Consider the following 14,033-nt stretch of genomic DNA (forward strand, 5'->3'; position numbering starts at 1 on the left):
GTGACAGCAACAAGATTATACAGCGGATTGGGTTCTATGGCCTCCGCGTACTGTCGTGGCGTGGCCGGTACTGAAGCGCAAGCAGCGCGGGCAACTATAACTGCTTTCAAGGGGTTCCACGAGAAAGCAGTCTGCCCGCCAGCGTGGCATCGAGGTGGAAATGAACAGGTGCCCGCGCACAGTCGCCGCAGCGCAGTCTCCACAGGTCCGTCAAAGCCGGTATCAGCTCGAAGATTCGTAAGTCCGTCCTTCTTATTAGTGGGATCCCGTGTACCCCTTGGGGCAACATTCCGCAGGTTTACAGCATGTCGATTCCGTCCCAAGACTTCTGCTGCCACCCCGGTGGATGGAGCTGCAACATCCCACACGTGCTACAGGCATAATGGCGTAACCTAATGCGCGGCATCGAAGGGTTATGCGTGGAGCTCAAGTCGCCAAAACCATTAGTCTCAATTCCTGACCCTCGTCAAGCGATCCAACAGTTGGTCACGGAGACTTGCTCAAGCCTCCCGCACAATCATGGGAAGTTAAGCATCTCTCGATTGATATTATCCGGAACGTGATGTCAATAACAGTGTCAAACGGTTAGGATGTGCCCCGCCAAGTGCCGTGCAAACCTTCCTGGACAAAGCGCGGGAGTCTGCGACAAAGCCCAGCAGACAGAAGCGATCGCCAGGTCCATCGAAGGAGTACGTATCTACTTTTAGCGCCGGGCTCGCAGCTCTTTGTCGGGCTTTCGCCTCGGCGTATTATTGCCGACACGCACAAAGCTGGATAAATCGGCACAGGGTAAGCGCGCTTGGTTGCAACGGCCAAGGTCTGCCCCACACCCATGCAATCACTCGAACCCTTCCTCGCCTCAACCCTCCGATATGTTGTGCTGCTTAGCCCATCTTTCTCTGCTCTGTCTTCGCTCACTTACTCACTGCACCGTCTCTCCCATGCATTAACTCTACTTCAAAAATGGACGATCAAACAAAAGCTATGTGTGGTCGAGCGCCTGCAACACACAAACTGTTGGCCAGCATATAGTGAACAGGGCGTAGACGCACGGTGCCGTCAAGGCGCGAAGAGGCCCCAAGGCTGAGCATTGAGCGCAGCAACAACTACATTCGAACATTATCACACCGGCTGTGAAAAGGGAAGACCTAGCGAGGTTGCTGGACAACATCATCACATTCTTCCCAACAACTCCCGCAACAATGGTGGGCATCAATTGCTTCCGTTCTGCGCGAAGCACAAACGAGCACGATCTCGAGGCACCTCGTCCGCGGCCTAGACCGACCCCTGTCGCTAAGTCGTTGACTAAAAGCAGCCGCCTCATTCGACGACATGGTAGCTCAGACTCTCGGTCCAGCACTTGCTCCAATGAAAGCATATCGAAGCTGCCTCCGTGCAGCGGAGTGTGCGATCCCAAAATTGATGCTATGATGATGCCGGTACCGGCCGAGTCGGGCAGAGGGAGCTGTCTGCGACTCAGTCAGCCGAAGACGTACAGCAACATTGTCGACTCGATGAAGGCCTGCAAAGGATGTCGTGACTGGAGGAACTTTGCAGTCTTTCACAATGACGAGGTTGACATGGCCTTGAGTGCTGTGGAGGTTGCGCAGAGACAGGCGGCGAACTATGAGCGGAAGCTCAGACAATTCAGCAGTTCTTCGTTGGAAGGCACCGGCAGTCAGTCGTTAGAGGCTGATTTGGTCTGCTAGTTGCTTCGCGTACTTTTACGAAAGATGAAGCACGGGGTTGTGTGGGAAACGTCCTATGCGGGCTGTTGGTGACTTACGTTTTAAACTCACCTTTACTTCACGATGCTACGACTTCGCAGTCTACCGGCCACCATGGACATGCTGGTGGAGACTCATGTTGACTCTTCCTCACACAATCTCCAGCAACGCATTGGCATTCTTCGCGAAGATCATCATCACTGCAAATGCTATCAGCCCTCCGTTACCTAGCGCATTTGCATAAACGCCAGCTGCAACGCATTAATCTCGACTTACAAACACCTGCTCACTCAGCATCATGGCAGCAAATACCTCGAACATCTCCGAGACCTAGGCCAGCCTCTGCGAGAGCGCTCAGGCAGTCCTCGAGACCCTCACAGCTATGGGCACGGACATGCAGCGTGCTAACCCGAAGCATCGATTCCCATCCCTCTCCGATAATGAGACAAATAACACGACCGCTAGCGACGCCGGCAGCATCAGCCATGCAAGCATCACGAGTGCCACCAGCAGCATCACTACCAGTGATACCAGCTGCGCCACCCCAAGCGTCACCAGCAGTATCGATACTAAGGAGGATGGCGGCCCAGCCCATAAGCGCTTCAAGCAACTGTACGACGGCTTGCTCATGCTCGAGCCACCTTCCGATGCCAAGGCGGACGCCGCTGTGTGCGCTACACTCGCTCGTCGCGAAGCACGATCCTTGGGTAAATGTTGAACGTGGCGTGTGCCCGACTGGAAGAACAAGCCGGTCTTCCCGGATGATGAGGATGAGGGCAAGCCGCTGCCGCCGCTTCCATCCAGGAAGGACTGAAGTTACTGTGCACCGAGCACATAGCAGGATTGGCGAGCATCAGAGCGAGAGCGGTAGCGAGTCTGCTAACGATTATTTTGGTGGGGAGACGGTTTCATCTAATGTCATCTACTGCGGTCTATGCATGGCGTTGGCGTGAACAGCTGCGACTGCTTGATTGCGTACTTAGCGAGGAGTCTTGGTTAGGCTTGGGAGCCTTGACATTTTCTTGGGGCGCATGCATGCAGTTACACTGTTGAAATGCGAGACTATCTTATGCTCGTCCGCTCATTTGTCACGTTTCCGCTGCGTTTGTGTGTAACCCACCAAATGTGCATGGCATTGCTGCCGCCATTGACAGGCTGCGCGAAGGTGGGAAGAGAAAGGGCGTGGTAGCAACATGATGCACGTCTGTCGAGTCTATCTGATGCAGTGGCGCTGCGTTTTTCATTGCTCCTCCGCCTTGGCTATTCCCATGTAGCTACTGAAGCGCAACGCGCACTCCCATCCCAGCCTTCACAGCGTGCGAAGCTCCTGCGCGAAGCTCCTTCCCGTCGCCCGCGCCGAGTATGGTTTGGAGTCATCGACCGGTCCCCTCGCTACTCTGGCCGATCTCGACAACGCTGCCCGGCGTTCTCGAAGCTCGCTCCTACTGCGCCGCCTAAGCGTGGCAGACCGGCGGTGCCTGTATCCTTGGGCGCACACGTCAACCTTCGCGTTACTCCAAGAATGTGTGACAGGCGACGGTAATCTTCTGAAACATCCCTTTTCGATCGATTCTTGTTCGGTAAACTGCGTTACGGTGTTCAAGTTCTACCCTGCCGTAACGGCGATCTTGTCCGCGGTTGACTGCACGAAAGGGTCTCCGCCCTCTGCTTGCAACAGAGAGACCTTGTCGCCGCCCTCTGGCTCAAGACTCCACTCCAATGTATCGAACTACAGCGTATCAGTTCAGTAGCCTCCGCGCTTGAGGCCTCAGTATGCACTTACATAGCCCATCCTGGTCTTTCTCTCACTCTTAAACCGCATCAGCCCCTTCCCCTTTGTACCCTTCACCCAGAAGTTGATGTCTATCCGGCCATGTAGTTGATTGAGCTCACCCCAAATAATCGGCACCTTGCTGTTGAAGTAGACCTCATCGCCAAGTATCTCTCGCGCTCGCGGGTTGGTGCGCAGCGCATACAGCGTACTGCTGACGACCGAGCTGTTCAGCTTTTGGTAGTTGAAAATGGCGAGTGTCGAGCCAACCATGATGATGGCGAAGATGGGTAGTGTCGTCAGCCACCGGTAGGAGCCGGAGATGGGAGGGAGGGCGCGATCGGGGCGGCGTTCCATGAGCGGGCCTTCGCCTGGTCGCGGCGCGGCGACCAGGTTGCGACGGAGAGGAGCATGCTGAATGGTAGGCTGACCTCGCCGAGGGAAGCGTAACCGTTGTCGTAATAGCATTTTGTCCAGCTGTCAATGTTGATGCTGCAAAAGCGACGAAGCCGCTCAAAGCGGAAGGTACGGCTTCGAGCTAGTCGGAGGTGCGCTGACATGCCGCTTCTTCTCTAACTTCATGACTTTAGACAAGCTTATCTACATTGTAATGGGACCCTAGCTGGTGTCAGGTTCTTGACTGTCCGCTAGCGTTCGTCTATTGTCACTGAAGATCTGCGGGAGAGCCTATGTACGGGGAGCAATGGCAAGAACGAAGAAGAATAAGCCCGGTGGAGGCAAGGTGGGCAGCGAGAAATGGCTGAGAAGGCAGCAGGGCACAAACATACCGCTAGCGAAGAAGGCCAAAGTCCAGAAGCCTAGTGTCAAGAAGGCCAAAGTCAAGAACGTAACAGCAAACGAGGTCAAGCCAACGATTCCGTTTCATTACCAAGACCGCATTCTGCTCGTCGGCGAGGGTGACTTCTCCTTTGCCAGGTCACTAGTTGAGCATCACCAATGCCACGCTGTAATTGCTACATGTTATGATTCGAGAGCCGAGTTGTTTGACAAGTACAAGCCGCGGGCGGAGGAAAACGTAAGCTTCCTCGAAGACGCCCAAATGACGGTAGTCGACTGCATAGATGCTACGAAGCTGAATCAAGCTCTACGTGCTGCGGATGGAAGTTACGATCGCATCCTGTTCAATTTCCCTCATGTTGGCGGGAAAAGCACCGACGTGAATAGGCAAGTTCGCTCTAACCAGGAGCTGCTCGTCAAATTTTTCACCTCCGCCATGCCGTTGTTGGACGACAATGGGACTATCGTCGTGACATTGTTTGAAGGCGAGCCGTACACGCTTTGGAACATCAAGGATCTTGCAAGGCATTCCGGGCTCGAAGTGCAGCGAAGCTTTAAGTTCGTGGCAGACGCTTATCCTGGCTACAGTCATGCTCGAACGCTTGGAAATATCGAAGGCGGAGGCAGCTGGAAGGGTGAGGACCGTGATGCAAGGAGCTACATCTTCCAGCGGAAACGGCAGACCGCCGAGATCACCGAACCGATGTTGACGAAATCAGATGGCAAGAAAAGAAAAAGGGGCCCGAACCGCGAGAGCTCTGACGATGAGGGCTGAGGTTTATCTGTCTCATGGACTTCATGAGTCTTACTGGTCTGCAATTTGGGTTCCTGCAGGCAGTAATCATGAACCGTCACGCACGGCTATTGCACCGCAGCTTCCTCTTCTGGAAGCCGAAAGCGGCAGGAGACCCTACGGAAGTTGCAGACCTTCTTGAGGACTGCGCAGCTTGCGATCGAACGTCCGGTCTTTGCAGTAGTTTCACGGAGCGCGCCAGCAGCTCAAAGCTGTCATTCAGCGAACAACTTCTAAACCCGGCGGTTGCTCTGCCACCCATCAGTGCATACAAGACACTGAGTTCAGAACGCGGTTGGACGGATTTAGACCGTGGCCTAGAGGCTGGTGTCTTATGCTAAAACCCATCCTCCGTGGCGTTGACGGTGGTCTAACGAGCACTGAACGGTAGCCCACCGAGCTTGCGGCAGTTGCTTGAAGTGCTTGGTGATGGAGGTGGCAAACAAAGCACGGTTTGCGACGCTGCTGCCGGGCAATTGCAGCAACATTAACACAAACCGTGGACGTTCAAATAGCTGTCATGCCGGGTAGCCAAGCCTTGCCGATGCGGTCGACTTCATTGATAAAGCGAGGGCTGGTGATCTGAAGCGAGCCACGTCCCTTATGCAGTTTGGGGTCGTGCTCGTCCGGTACGTAGAAGGGGTTGCGCAGAAGGCGAATATAGGCTGTTTGTAGCGCCTGGAATGCCTATTTACGTAGTGTCAGCAGCGTTCGGTCGCAACACGTCACACATCTTACCGGAGCAAGATCGCTGTTCCGCAACCCTAAGATAGCAGTCTTGCCAGCCTCGGGCGTAGGAGCAGTGCGACCTTCCATATCCACGACGATGACAAGCTTGACGCCGGTATTGGTAAGCCAGCCGTACATGGCAATACGTTCATCCAACGCGTGAAGCAAGCCAAAGTCATGGCCCACGGTCTTCGAAGGCATCCGGGCTTCGAAGATGTCAAGGCACGAGTTGAGCATAAAGGAGTACTCAAGCTTGTCGCGATGTTGCTCATGACCTTGTCCAGTAGCCGGAAAGAGCGCGATATGGAGCGGGTTGTTCTGCAACAGTCAGTGAAAATTAACAATCCAATGCAGGTACAACGGACATTTCTTCCGATCACGCCTATACAGGCAACGGATGGGCTTCGAGACATGGTCAGTAGGAGTGACTCGATGCTTATTGGATCATCGACACGTCTCAGACCGTGACATGCTGCTTCGATGCTACGAAGCCATCGAAGTGTCAATGAACAACCGTAAGCAGATCTACGAGAGGTTTACCAAAGTGTCAGTGAATGTACAGAAGTAGTTACCTCTTAGACGGCTAGAGTCGTGGTTGAAGACTGCTTCGCTGCGCCGAGCAGCCAATCAGAAACCCGAGTTCTCCGAGACTTACTTTCCGTCATTGAAGCCCATTGCCACCACCAGCTTGTCCCTACAAGCACTCACTCTCGCTCCGCTCTCCCTACTTTCTACTTTGTGCGACAAATCTAAACACCCTGCAACTGTTACCATGTTTTCGACTACACGACAGGCTACAGCGCTGGCGCTGCGCGGTATGCGCCACCCATACGCGGAACTTTGATCAGGGAGACTGACAACCAATATAGCCAAGCCCATCACCGCCCTCCAACCCTTCCGCGCCGCCAACGCAGCCTTCATATCATCAACATCCTCTAAAGATGCCCAACCAGCCATGCAAAAGCCCGGCCTCATTCGAAACAATCCTCCTCCACCACCGCCCATGAAGAGCAAGATGCCCGATCAGGTGCCTTTACCGAGTCAAGAAGGGACGAAAGGTGCCCTACAATATGCACTGTATGAGCAAGCCCTGCATCTACGTCGATATATGCTGATGTATACATGCATAGTTCTACCGTTGATGCCGTCGCAAACTGGGCTCGTCAAGGTTCCTTATGGCCGATGACTTTCGGTCTCGCCTGTTGCGCTATCGAAATGATGCATCTCTCGACACCCCGGTACGACCAAGATCGCATGGGTATTATCTTCCGTGCCTCGCCACGCCAGTCAGACGTCATGATCGTTGCCGGAACCCTTACGAACAAGATGGCCCCGGCGTTACGGCAAGTCTACGACCAGATGCCCGATCCAAGATGGGTCATCAGTATGGGCAGTTGCGCCAACGGCGGCGGCTACTATCATTACAGCTACTCGGTTACGAGAGGCTGTGATCGGATTGTGCCCGTGGACATCTACGTGCCGGGATGCCCGCCCACGGCCGAGGCGCTGATGTTCGGTAAGTCTTCGATGGTTTATATATATCTTTACATTGACAACACCCTGACGGATGGAACCAAGGAATATTTCAGCTCCAGAAGAAAATGAGACATACGAAGATCTCGCGAATGTGGTACCGTAAGTAGGAGGTGGAGGAATGATGTGCATAGTCGAAATCGGAGTTTTGGCGAGTTTTCGGCGCTGGGAGCATCAGGCAGGGCAAACCTGCACTCGGTATACATATCTCAGTATGCGTAACATGCCTTACCAACTTGTCCTCTCGTTGCCTCACCCTTTGCTGTTCATGTGCACAACTGGCTCCCATTTGGAGGAAGTCGGTCACGTGATAAGCGGCATGTTCCGGAAAACCGTTCAATCAGCCATGACTCGAGCTTCCCCGCCTTGGCTCTCCTGACCTCATCGCGTTATGGCAGTTTGCTGCACATATCCGCAATGTCTCATACCATGCATTTCACTTGTCCGCAGACGGTGCCGGCACCTTGTTGATGACCGGCACGATTACCAAATTGCGGACCGGCTGCACTGCGGCCGGCGACGAACCGCTGGCTGGCCTAATAGACTATACCATGAGTCAGCAGACGCATTGGCTTGGGAGGTAGGGCGAGCACTTACAGCACGAGAAGCCTGCTTCTTCAGGCGTACGCTTCCAGGCCTGTGACGGTGATGAAAGAGCGGCTCTGCACCGGTGTCCATACTGCCCTGCGCCTTCTGCTGGTCGACTTGCATCTGATCAGAGGCCTCGACGACCACCACCTCCGGAACGCCTTCCTCACCTTTCATCTCCACATCCGCCGTGCCACTCTCTTCCTTAATCGCCTCCTCTTCCTCAATCGCCTCCTCTTCCTTAATCGCCTCCTCTTCCTGAATCGCCTCCCCTTCCTCGCTTCCTACTTCCACCCCCATCTCCTCGCGTTCGATCTCCAGTTCTATCTCTCGCTTTTCCTGCGCCCACGCGGCCGCGCGCTCCTCCTTGAAATGCTGCTTAACAGAATCGATATCGCCGCGCAGCTCTGCAAGGGCGTCTTCGATGTCCGTATCCCTCCCTATCATGAACAGTCAGCTCGGTAACGATGACGGCGTCGAAGGAGGCCGGACCCACCTGTCTGAGGGACGAAACTACGAGCCATGACCCACTGCGACTCCGCCCTCTCGATAAGGTCGTCCGCCTCAATCCGATCTTCCAGGCACGCAGCAACAAGCAAGTAGCACTTGATGCGGAAATACCGTGGCATACTGTCATTGGCAAGCATGCTTTCCGCCTCTTCTACTGCTTCATCAAGCTGATCGTTCTCATAGAAAGCCTTTGCTTTATCATAACCTTTCTGATACGCCACCATCACGGCATCGTGGCGTGACATAGCTGCGTAGCTACGATATTTTCGGATGCAAAGGATGGGGATGTCAGGAAAGATGCGGATGAAGGGAAAGATGTTCGTGAATTCGATGTCTCTCCTGAAGGAAAAGCGGCTGTACCCGTGTCACTGCCAAGCCAAAACGCAAACAGCGTTCTGCTGGAAGGACGCGCCTTCCTCAAATGTCCACTAACTTGATTTGCATCGCCACTTCGACCGGTACTTCATTCGTAGCCAAGCCACGGTGCCGCATCAAACCGATCCGCCTCCCCTACTTCCCTTCGTTCGACCGCAATATGGCAGTCACGAGAAACGGTAACGATGCGAAGGACAGTGAGGAGTGTAAACCGAAAGCTCCTGCTCCATCTGACGGGAAGAGTCTTTGGGGCAAAGACGGAAGCTCGGCCACAGCTGCGGCTAAGAAGGTACGTCTGTACGATCATCTCCATAGATTCATGCATCGCTTATTAGCGCTACACAATAGACTGACTTGCGCCTAATGTCTGCACCTTGACCGGACTGGCGGAGACATTGTTGCTAATTGTGCCTCAGGTATCATCAGGAAGTGTTGGCGCAAAGGAAGGGTAAGCCGTATCCATCTTAGTCTATCCCTGCCATCTTCCTACTTCCGGTCAACGTGCTTGTTGCCAGGGAGAAAGCCAGCGCTTTTAGAAGGCATCTTGAGTAGTCCGATGAAGTCATTCCGATTGGGATATACTAAGCCTTGCATGAACAGCCACGACAAAGTTGTTCAAGTCCTTCGCCCCCCCCACGCCTACGTACCTGAGGCTGTCGAAAGCGAGAAGGAGTACACAACATTCCCGGCCGACCTGGACCAGCGTGCAGAGGCGTTGGGAGACCCTGCCGACATGGTAGGTAACGAGAATGCCTTTTACAAACATGCTATTGCCGCTCGCGACAAACCAGCGGCCGAGGACAGGGTTGAGGCGATTGACGAGACGGAGGAGGAGGACCCGACTGAGACGCTGAAGAAGCAGTTTGTGGAGGTCAAGCGACGCCTTGCCACGGATTATCTGGGTCTCTGGCTTGAGGACGACAGTCTCTACGACAAGGTTGGCCAGCTACGGCATGCCGCAAACAGAGGTGATCACGAGGACTATCATCAGCTTCACGGGAGTCTGATGGAATACCTCGGCAGTGGTGAGTCTCTTGGTTAGTCCTTAGCGGAGTTGTTAATGACCTTAGCAGCGACTTCGGCTGAGTGATAGAAGCATAACAAGATCTTGCGAATCTGGTACCGAGAGAAGGAGTCTAGAATTGAGGGGCTGATACAGAGGGCGGTGACGGTGCGCCCGGGGTGATAACGGCGAAGACGACCCCATTGCCTGCTTAGCAGGCGGTTACCGCTCATGTTTTATGGGAAACGGTGGTCGCGGAGCTGCTGGTGGTAGTGCAGGTGTTGGGGATACGACCACCCAATCCCAAAGATGTAAGTCTACATACCCTCGTCTCCGCCTTTCCTACGGCCTTCCCCAAGTTAGTGGCTCTTGGAGAAGGCCTGCTACGGAATGAAGGGGTTGACAATGGTTGCTCAGCAGGAAAATGGTTAACGCGCCCGCCGCTTTTGAACGAGGTGCCACATGGTAAGCGGCACTTCCCGCAAAGCCAAAGCCTGCCTCCGCACTCTTCTCCTCACTTTAACGTTGCATTCTGCGTCTACATTACAGGGGATCATCCTACTACCCTTCCTCGTGTTGTGTGGAGCCGAGCATGTTGTGGACCCAGCGTGAGTCTGAGTGCCAGTAAGTCGTAGCGTCGACCATTTCGTATTCACACCTTCCTTCCACTGCCCCAGCGATTGCGCCCAATGGCTTCTCTAACGGGCTTTATCACTCTTGTTGCTTTCGTACTACCAAGCATAGCACAGAGCGGTAGCAACATCCTCGCTTTTGTTGACCCGCTAATAGGGACGGTAAATGGCGGCCATGTGTTTCCAGGCGCGACGTTGCCCTTCGGCATGGCTAAAGCAGTAGCCGATGTCAATGGCGAGGATCAAGGCGGGTTCGCAAGCGATGGCTCGAACATTACAGGCTTCAGCCATATGCATGACAGTGGCACTGGCGGTGTAAGTCTCTCAGCTCATACAAATACCGGCCTTCTCCAGTGATGACAATCTGTTTACAACCCATTGATCTACCATGATAGCCAAATATATTTAAAGTTTGCCTGAATGAACATACCATTTCGCCAACCAGCATGAAGTATGTGCAGCAGAGAAGCAAGTCGCTAACGGAAGCAAGTCACCCAGCTTAGGCAACTTCCCGATCTTCCCTCAAGCCGGATGCGCAGCGGACGACATCAACAACTGCGTCTTTCCGAAAGCCACCCGGGCGACGCCACGCGTCAATGGCAGCGTTCAAGCTAGTCCTGGCTACTTCACAGTTGAGCTGGCCACAAATATCAAGGTAGAGATGACTGTTACCAATCATACAGCCCTATACCGCTTCACCTTCCCGCAGAAGCCTGTGGAACTGAATGCCACACTGAGTCCGCTCATACTGGCTGACCTGTCCGACCTGCCAAACTCCCGCATCAATGGCTCCATCTCGGTCGACAATAGTACGGGACGCATCACTGGCAACGGTACCTTCAGCCCAAGCTTCGGCATTGGAAGCTATACCCTTCACTTCTGCGCCGACTTCAATGGTGCTGTAATCCGCGATACCGGTGTCTTCATGAATAATCGCGCAGGAAACGAGCCGAAGAACCTGAGTGTTGTGCAGGACGGTGTTGACGTGTCGCCGGAGATTCTGCCGGCCGGCGCGTGGACGAGATTCCAAGCCCCAAACAATACCAGCAACGAGATGCTTGCTAGGGTTGGCGTCAGCTTCATCAGTGTGGAAAAGGCATGCTCGAACGCCGTCAGCGAAATTCCTACTTTCGACTTCGAGAGCGTGCATGCAGCGGCCGTCCAAGCGTGGACTGACAAGCTGGGTGTCATTGAAGTCACGCCTGGAAGTGGTGTCAGCTCGACACTACAAACCGTATTCTTCAGCGGTTTATACAGGACTAGCATATCGCCGCAGGACTACACTGGTGAGAACCCGCTCTGGAACAGTACGGAACCGTACTATGACTCCTTCTATTGCATATGGGACTCTTTCAGAAGCATCCACTCGCTAATCACTATCGTCGATCCCATCTCGCAGGTGCGCATGATGCGGAGTCTGATTGACATATACCGGCATGAAGGTTGGCTGCCTGACTGCCGGATGTCGCTCTGCAAGGGCTTCACTCAGGGTGGTTCGAACGCAGACGTCCTACTCGCAGACACGTATCTCAAAATTAACACCATCTCCGATGGCATCAATTGGACAACCGCTTACGAAGCCGTAAGAGCGGATGCGGAGGACGAGCCACAGAACTGGTCGGTGCAGGGTAGAGGCGGATTGACGAGCTGGAAGAACTTGCACTATATCCCGACCGATGACTATGATCCTTACGGCGTTGGGCCGTTCACACGTAGTATATCTCGGACCGTGGAGTATGCGTACGATGACTTCTGCATTGCGGAGCTGGCGCAAGCACTAGGTAACATGGCAGATGCGGAGAAATACTATGAGCGCTCACAGAACTGGCGGTGCGTTGGGACCTTCACATGGCATCATGCTGTACGCATGCGCTAATCGACGTCGCAGAAACATTTTCCGAGCGGATCAAAACAGCTCAATCAACGGCACTGCTACCGGCTTCGCAGGATTCCTCCAACCACGCTATCTGAACGGTACATGGGGTTTCCAAGACCCCATCTTCTGCTCACCGTTGCTCAATTTTACTTCCTGCTACCTTAATCCGGATGGCCACGAGACATACGAAGGATCAGCGTGGTACGTACTTCGACCCGAACCTTGTTGGTAGCGCTCATCGCTCTTTACAGGCTTTACACCTTCTTCGTCCCTCAAGACATGGCGACCCTGATCGCCACCCTTGGCGGGCCTACCGCTTTCGTCAACCGCCTTGACTACTTCCACACTAGCGGACTGCTCTATATTGGTGACGAACAAGGCTTTCTCCCCGTCTACCAGTATCACTACGCCGGTCGTCCAGCCAAGTCCGCCGAACGTGCGCACTACTACATACCATCACAGTTCAACGACACCACCGTTGGCATCCCTGGCAACGATGACTCAGGAGCTATGGGCTCATTTGTCGCGCTCGCCATGCTGGGACTTTTTCCCAGTCCGGGCCAGGATGTCTATCTGATCACGCCGCCATTCTTCGAGGAGTGGAGCATCACTAACAAGCTTACGGGCAAGGTGGCCACGGTGCGAAATGTCAACTTTGATGCCGAATACAGCAACATCTATATTCAAAGTGCAACGCTGAATGGACTGGCGTATAGCAAGAACTGGATCACGCACGCTTTCTTCTTGGATGGCGGCGTGCTTGAGCTTACTTTAGGAAGGAATGAGAGTACCTGGGGCACAAGAGGAGAGGACCTGCCGCCGAGTCTGTCGACGAATGGACGTCCGATGGGGTATTACAAGTGGTAGACCACGTTGCGGGCGAATGTCCAACGCCTGTTTGTACGTTCTCTGTCTCACGTGTGACTACGACTCCGAATGCTTCCTAGGTTCGCGCCTGCAAGATCTGCTACCAGGGTCACTGCTGCCTCCAAAGATTAGCACATGTACAGCTGTGAGCCCTGAAAGGAGTTCCGCCTTCAGCGGTCTGTGACATTGCAAGGCTGGAACACAGGAAAGCCACGCGTTGCGGGTCTCCCAAGCAGTGCACAGAGAGTTCCATAAGGTCCTGTGTTGCCCATTCTACCGAGAAGATAGGATTGACTCGACAAATGACACACGTTTGCCCGAACTGCCCTCCACACTAGCGCAGGCGGCGCGGAGTATTCATACAAGGTATGGTGAGGCTCCTGCATTCCGATCAAGTCGAAGTTGCAGATGCTCTCCTCTTGAGCACACTGGCTGCATGATCCAGCCAGGGCCGTTTCCCTTCATCGCCAGGGAGACCTTTCCCTTCCAAACCGATAACCATGCCCCCAAAAGCAAACCAAACGCCAACCAACAGCAATGAGTATATGTGAGCCTCGACCCCTAATGTACCCTTTTTTGCCTCCGCATTTTCATAGCATTGCAAGTTTTTTTGGGTGTCAGAAGCTTTCCCATCCGGTGCCACCACCGCCAAATGTCGAAGCCCCTGACTTGTGTAAGTTCTGATAGGCAGAGACCCAAACTCCAAGCCAAAACCCATAAGAACAGCCAAAGCAAAACATTCCCTGGCGCCAACAAGAATCTCAAGATTGACAGTGGGCTTTAAAAAATCCCAGCCGTCATGACCAAGCTCAAGCAATGAAACACCCTCGC

The 14,033-nt window shown here is 53.9% G+C and overlaps 10 protein-coding genes across 10 annotated transcripts; 6 read left to right on the top strand and 4 right to left on the bottom strand.

The window, feature by feature from the left end:
• The first annotated feature begins 779 nt into the window (after positions 1-779).
• BAUCODRAFT_456145 (uncharacterized protein) lies at positions 780-1,898 on the top strand. The gene has a single exon (XM_007677682.1). The coding sequence runs from the start codon at positions 1,203-1,205 to the stop codon at positions 1,707-1,709; it is 507 nt and encodes a 168-aa protein (XP_007675872.1). The 5' UTR covers positions 780-1,202; the 3' UTR covers positions 1,710-1,898.
• A 211-nt stretch (positions 1,899-2,109) lies between these two features.
• BAUCODRAFT_147612 (uncharacterized protein) lies at positions 2,110-2,541 on the top strand (the record flags this gene model as incomplete). Its single annotated transcript, XM_007677683.1, has 2 exons — positions 2,110-2,394; positions 2,470-2,541. The coding sequence occupies 2 exons, from the start codon at positions 2,110-2,112 to the stop codon at positions 2,539-2,541; spliced, it is 357 nt and encodes a 118-aa protein (XP_007675873.1).
• Positions 2,542-3,006: 465 nt separating this feature from the next.
• Positions 3,007-4,083, bottom strand: BAUCODRAFT_456004 (uncharacterized protein). Its single transcript, XM_007677684.1, has 2 exons — positions 3,511-4,083; positions 3,007-3,456 (listed from the first exon to the last, which is right to left on the bottom strand). The coding sequence occupies exons 1-2, from the start codon at positions 3,964-3,966 to the stop codon at positions 3,334-3,336; spliced, it is 579 nt and encodes a 192-aa protein (XP_007675874.1). The 5' UTR covers positions 3,967-4,083; the 3' UTR covers positions 3,007-3,333.
• Positions 4,084-4,327: 244 nt separating this feature from the next.
• Positions 4,328-5,035, top strand: BAUCODRAFT_41108 (uncharacterized protein; the record flags this gene model as incomplete). The annotated part of the gene is made up of 1 exon (XM_007677141.1): positions 4,328-5,035. A coding segment is annotated over one exon (708 nt), but the record flags the coding sequence as incomplete, so codon positions are not given.
• A 561-nt stretch (positions 5,036-5,596) lies between these two features.
• Positions 5,597-6,231, bottom strand: BAUCODRAFT_67731 (uncharacterized protein; the record flags this gene model as incomplete). The annotated part of the gene is made up of 3 exons (XM_007677191.1): positions 5,597-5,776; positions 5,828-6,136; positions 6,184-6,231. The coding sequence occupies 3 exons, from the start codon at positions 6,229-6,231 to the stop codon at positions 5,597-5,599; spliced, it is 537 nt and encodes a 178-aa protein (XP_007675381.1).
• Positions 6,232-6,552: 321 nt separating this feature from the next.
• Positions 6,553-7,638, top strand: BAUCODRAFT_88477 (uncharacterized protein). The gene is made up of 4 exons (XM_007677333.1): positions 6,553-6,633; positions 6,688-6,895; positions 6,949-7,334; positions 7,397-7,638. The coding sequence occupies exons 1-4, from the start codon at positions 6,591-6,593 to the stop codon at positions 7,459-7,461; spliced, it is 702 nt and encodes a 233-aa protein (XP_007675523.1). The 5' UTR covers positions 6,553-6,590; the 3' UTR covers positions 7,462-7,638.
• A 456-nt stretch (positions 7,639-8,094) lies between these two features.
• On the bottom strand, positions 8,095-8,694 carry BAUCODRAFT_107144 (uncharacterized protein; the record flags this gene model as incomplete). Its single annotated transcript, XM_007677685.1, has 2 exons — positions 8,095-8,379; positions 8,436-8,694. Coding segments are annotated over 2 exons (543 nt in total), but the record flags the coding sequence as incomplete, so codon positions are not given.
• Positions 8,695-8,781: 87 nt separating this feature from the next.
• On the top strand, positions 8,782-10,155 carry BAUCODRAFT_456066 (uncharacterized protein). The gene is made up of 4 exons (XM_007677686.1): positions 8,782-9,113; positions 9,241-9,272; positions 9,425-9,849; positions 9,898-10,155. The coding sequence occupies exons 1-4, from the start codon at positions 8,871-8,873 to the stop codon at positions 9,912-9,914; spliced, it is 717 nt and encodes a 238-aa protein (XP_007675876.1). The 5' UTR covers positions 8,782-8,870; the 3' UTR covers positions 9,915-10,155.
• Positions 10,156-10,380: 225 nt separating this feature from the next.
• BAUCODRAFT_33268 (glycoside hydrolase family 92 protein) lies at positions 10,381-13,523 on the top strand. The gene is made up of 4 exons (XM_007677095.1): positions 10,381-10,774; positions 10,950-12,289; positions 12,348-12,536; positions 12,587-13,523. The coding sequence occupies exons 1-4, from the start codon at positions 10,517-10,519 to the stop codon at positions 13,200-13,202; spliced, it is 2,403 nt and encodes an 800-aa protein (XP_007675285.1). The 5' UTR covers positions 10,381-10,516; the 3' UTR covers positions 13,203-13,523.
• Positions 13,524-13,526: 3 nt separating this feature from the next.
• BAUCODRAFT_456068 (uncharacterized protein) lies at positions 13,527-13,980 on the bottom strand. Its single transcript, XM_007677687.1, has one exon. It carries the CDS (start codon positions 13,918-13,920, stop codon positions 13,594-13,596), a length of 327 nt encoding a protein of 108 aa, XP_007675877.1. The 5' UTR covers positions 13,921-13,980; the 3' UTR covers positions 13,527-13,593.
• Between the last annotated feature and the right edge of the window lie 53 nt (positions 13,981-14,033).

The sequence above is a fragment of the Baudoinia panamericana genome, assembly GCF_000338955.1.
Source record: "Baudoinia panamericana UAMH 10762 unplaced genomic scaffold BAUCOscaffold_5, whole genome shotgun sequence".
In the NCBI taxonomy this organism is placed as follows: Eukaryota; Fungi; Ascomycota; class Dothideomycetes; order Mycosphaerellales; family Teratosphaeriaceae; genus Baudoinia; species Baudoinia panamericana.

Coding starts and splice junctions, on each gene's coding strand:
- BAUCODRAFT_456004 (XM_007677684.1), bottom strand. CDS start 3,966: ATGCTATTACGACAACGGTTACGCTTCCCTCGGCGAGGTCAGCCTACC. Junction 3,457..3,510: donor GAAAGACCAGGATGGGCTAT/GTAAGTGCATAC, acceptor GATACGCTGTAG/TTCGATACATTGGAGTGGAG.
- BAUCODRAFT_88477 (XM_007677333.1), top strand. CDS start 6,591: ATGTTTTCGACTACACGACAGGCTACAGCGCTGGCGCTGCGCG. Junction 6,634..6,687: donor TACAGCGCTGGCGCTGCGCG/GTATGCGCCACC, acceptor CAACCAATATAG/CCAAGCCCATCACCGCCCTC. Junction 7,335..7,396: donor GGCCGAGGCGCTGATGTTCG/GTAAGTCTTCGA, acceptor GATGGAACCAAG/GAATATTTCAGCTCCAGAAG.
- BAUCODRAFT_456066 (XM_007677686.1), top strand. CDS start 8,871: ATGTCCACTAACTTGATTTGCATCGCCACTTCGACCGGTACTTCATTC. Junction 9,114..9,240: donor CCACAGCTGCGGCTAAGAAG/GTACGTCTGTAC, acceptor ATTGTGCCTCAG/GTATCATCAGGAAGTGTTGG. Junction 9,273..9,424: donor AGTGTTGGCGCAAAGGAAGG/GTAAGCCGTATC, acceptor TTGCATGAACAG/CCACGACAAAGTTGTTCAAG.
- BAUCODRAFT_456145 (XM_007677682.1), top strand. CDS start 1,203: ATGGTGGGCATCAATTGCTTCCGTTCTGCGCGAAGCACAAACGAGCAC.
- BAUCODRAFT_33268 (XM_007677095.1), top strand. CDS start 10,517: ATGGCTTCTCTAACGGGCTTTATCACTCTTGTTGCTTTCGTACTACCA. Junction 10,775..10,949: donor ATGACAGTGGCACTGGCGGT/GTAAGTCTCTCA, acceptor AACGGAAGCAAG/TCACCCAGCTTAGGCAACTT. Junction 12,290..12,347: donor GAGCGCTCACAGAACTGGCG/GTGCGTTGGGAC, acceptor TCGACGTCGCAG/AAACATTTTCCGAGCGGATC.
- BAUCODRAFT_456068 (XM_007677687.1), bottom strand. CDS start 13,920: ATGGGTTTTGGCTTGGAGTTTGGGTCTCTGCCTATCAGAACTTACACA.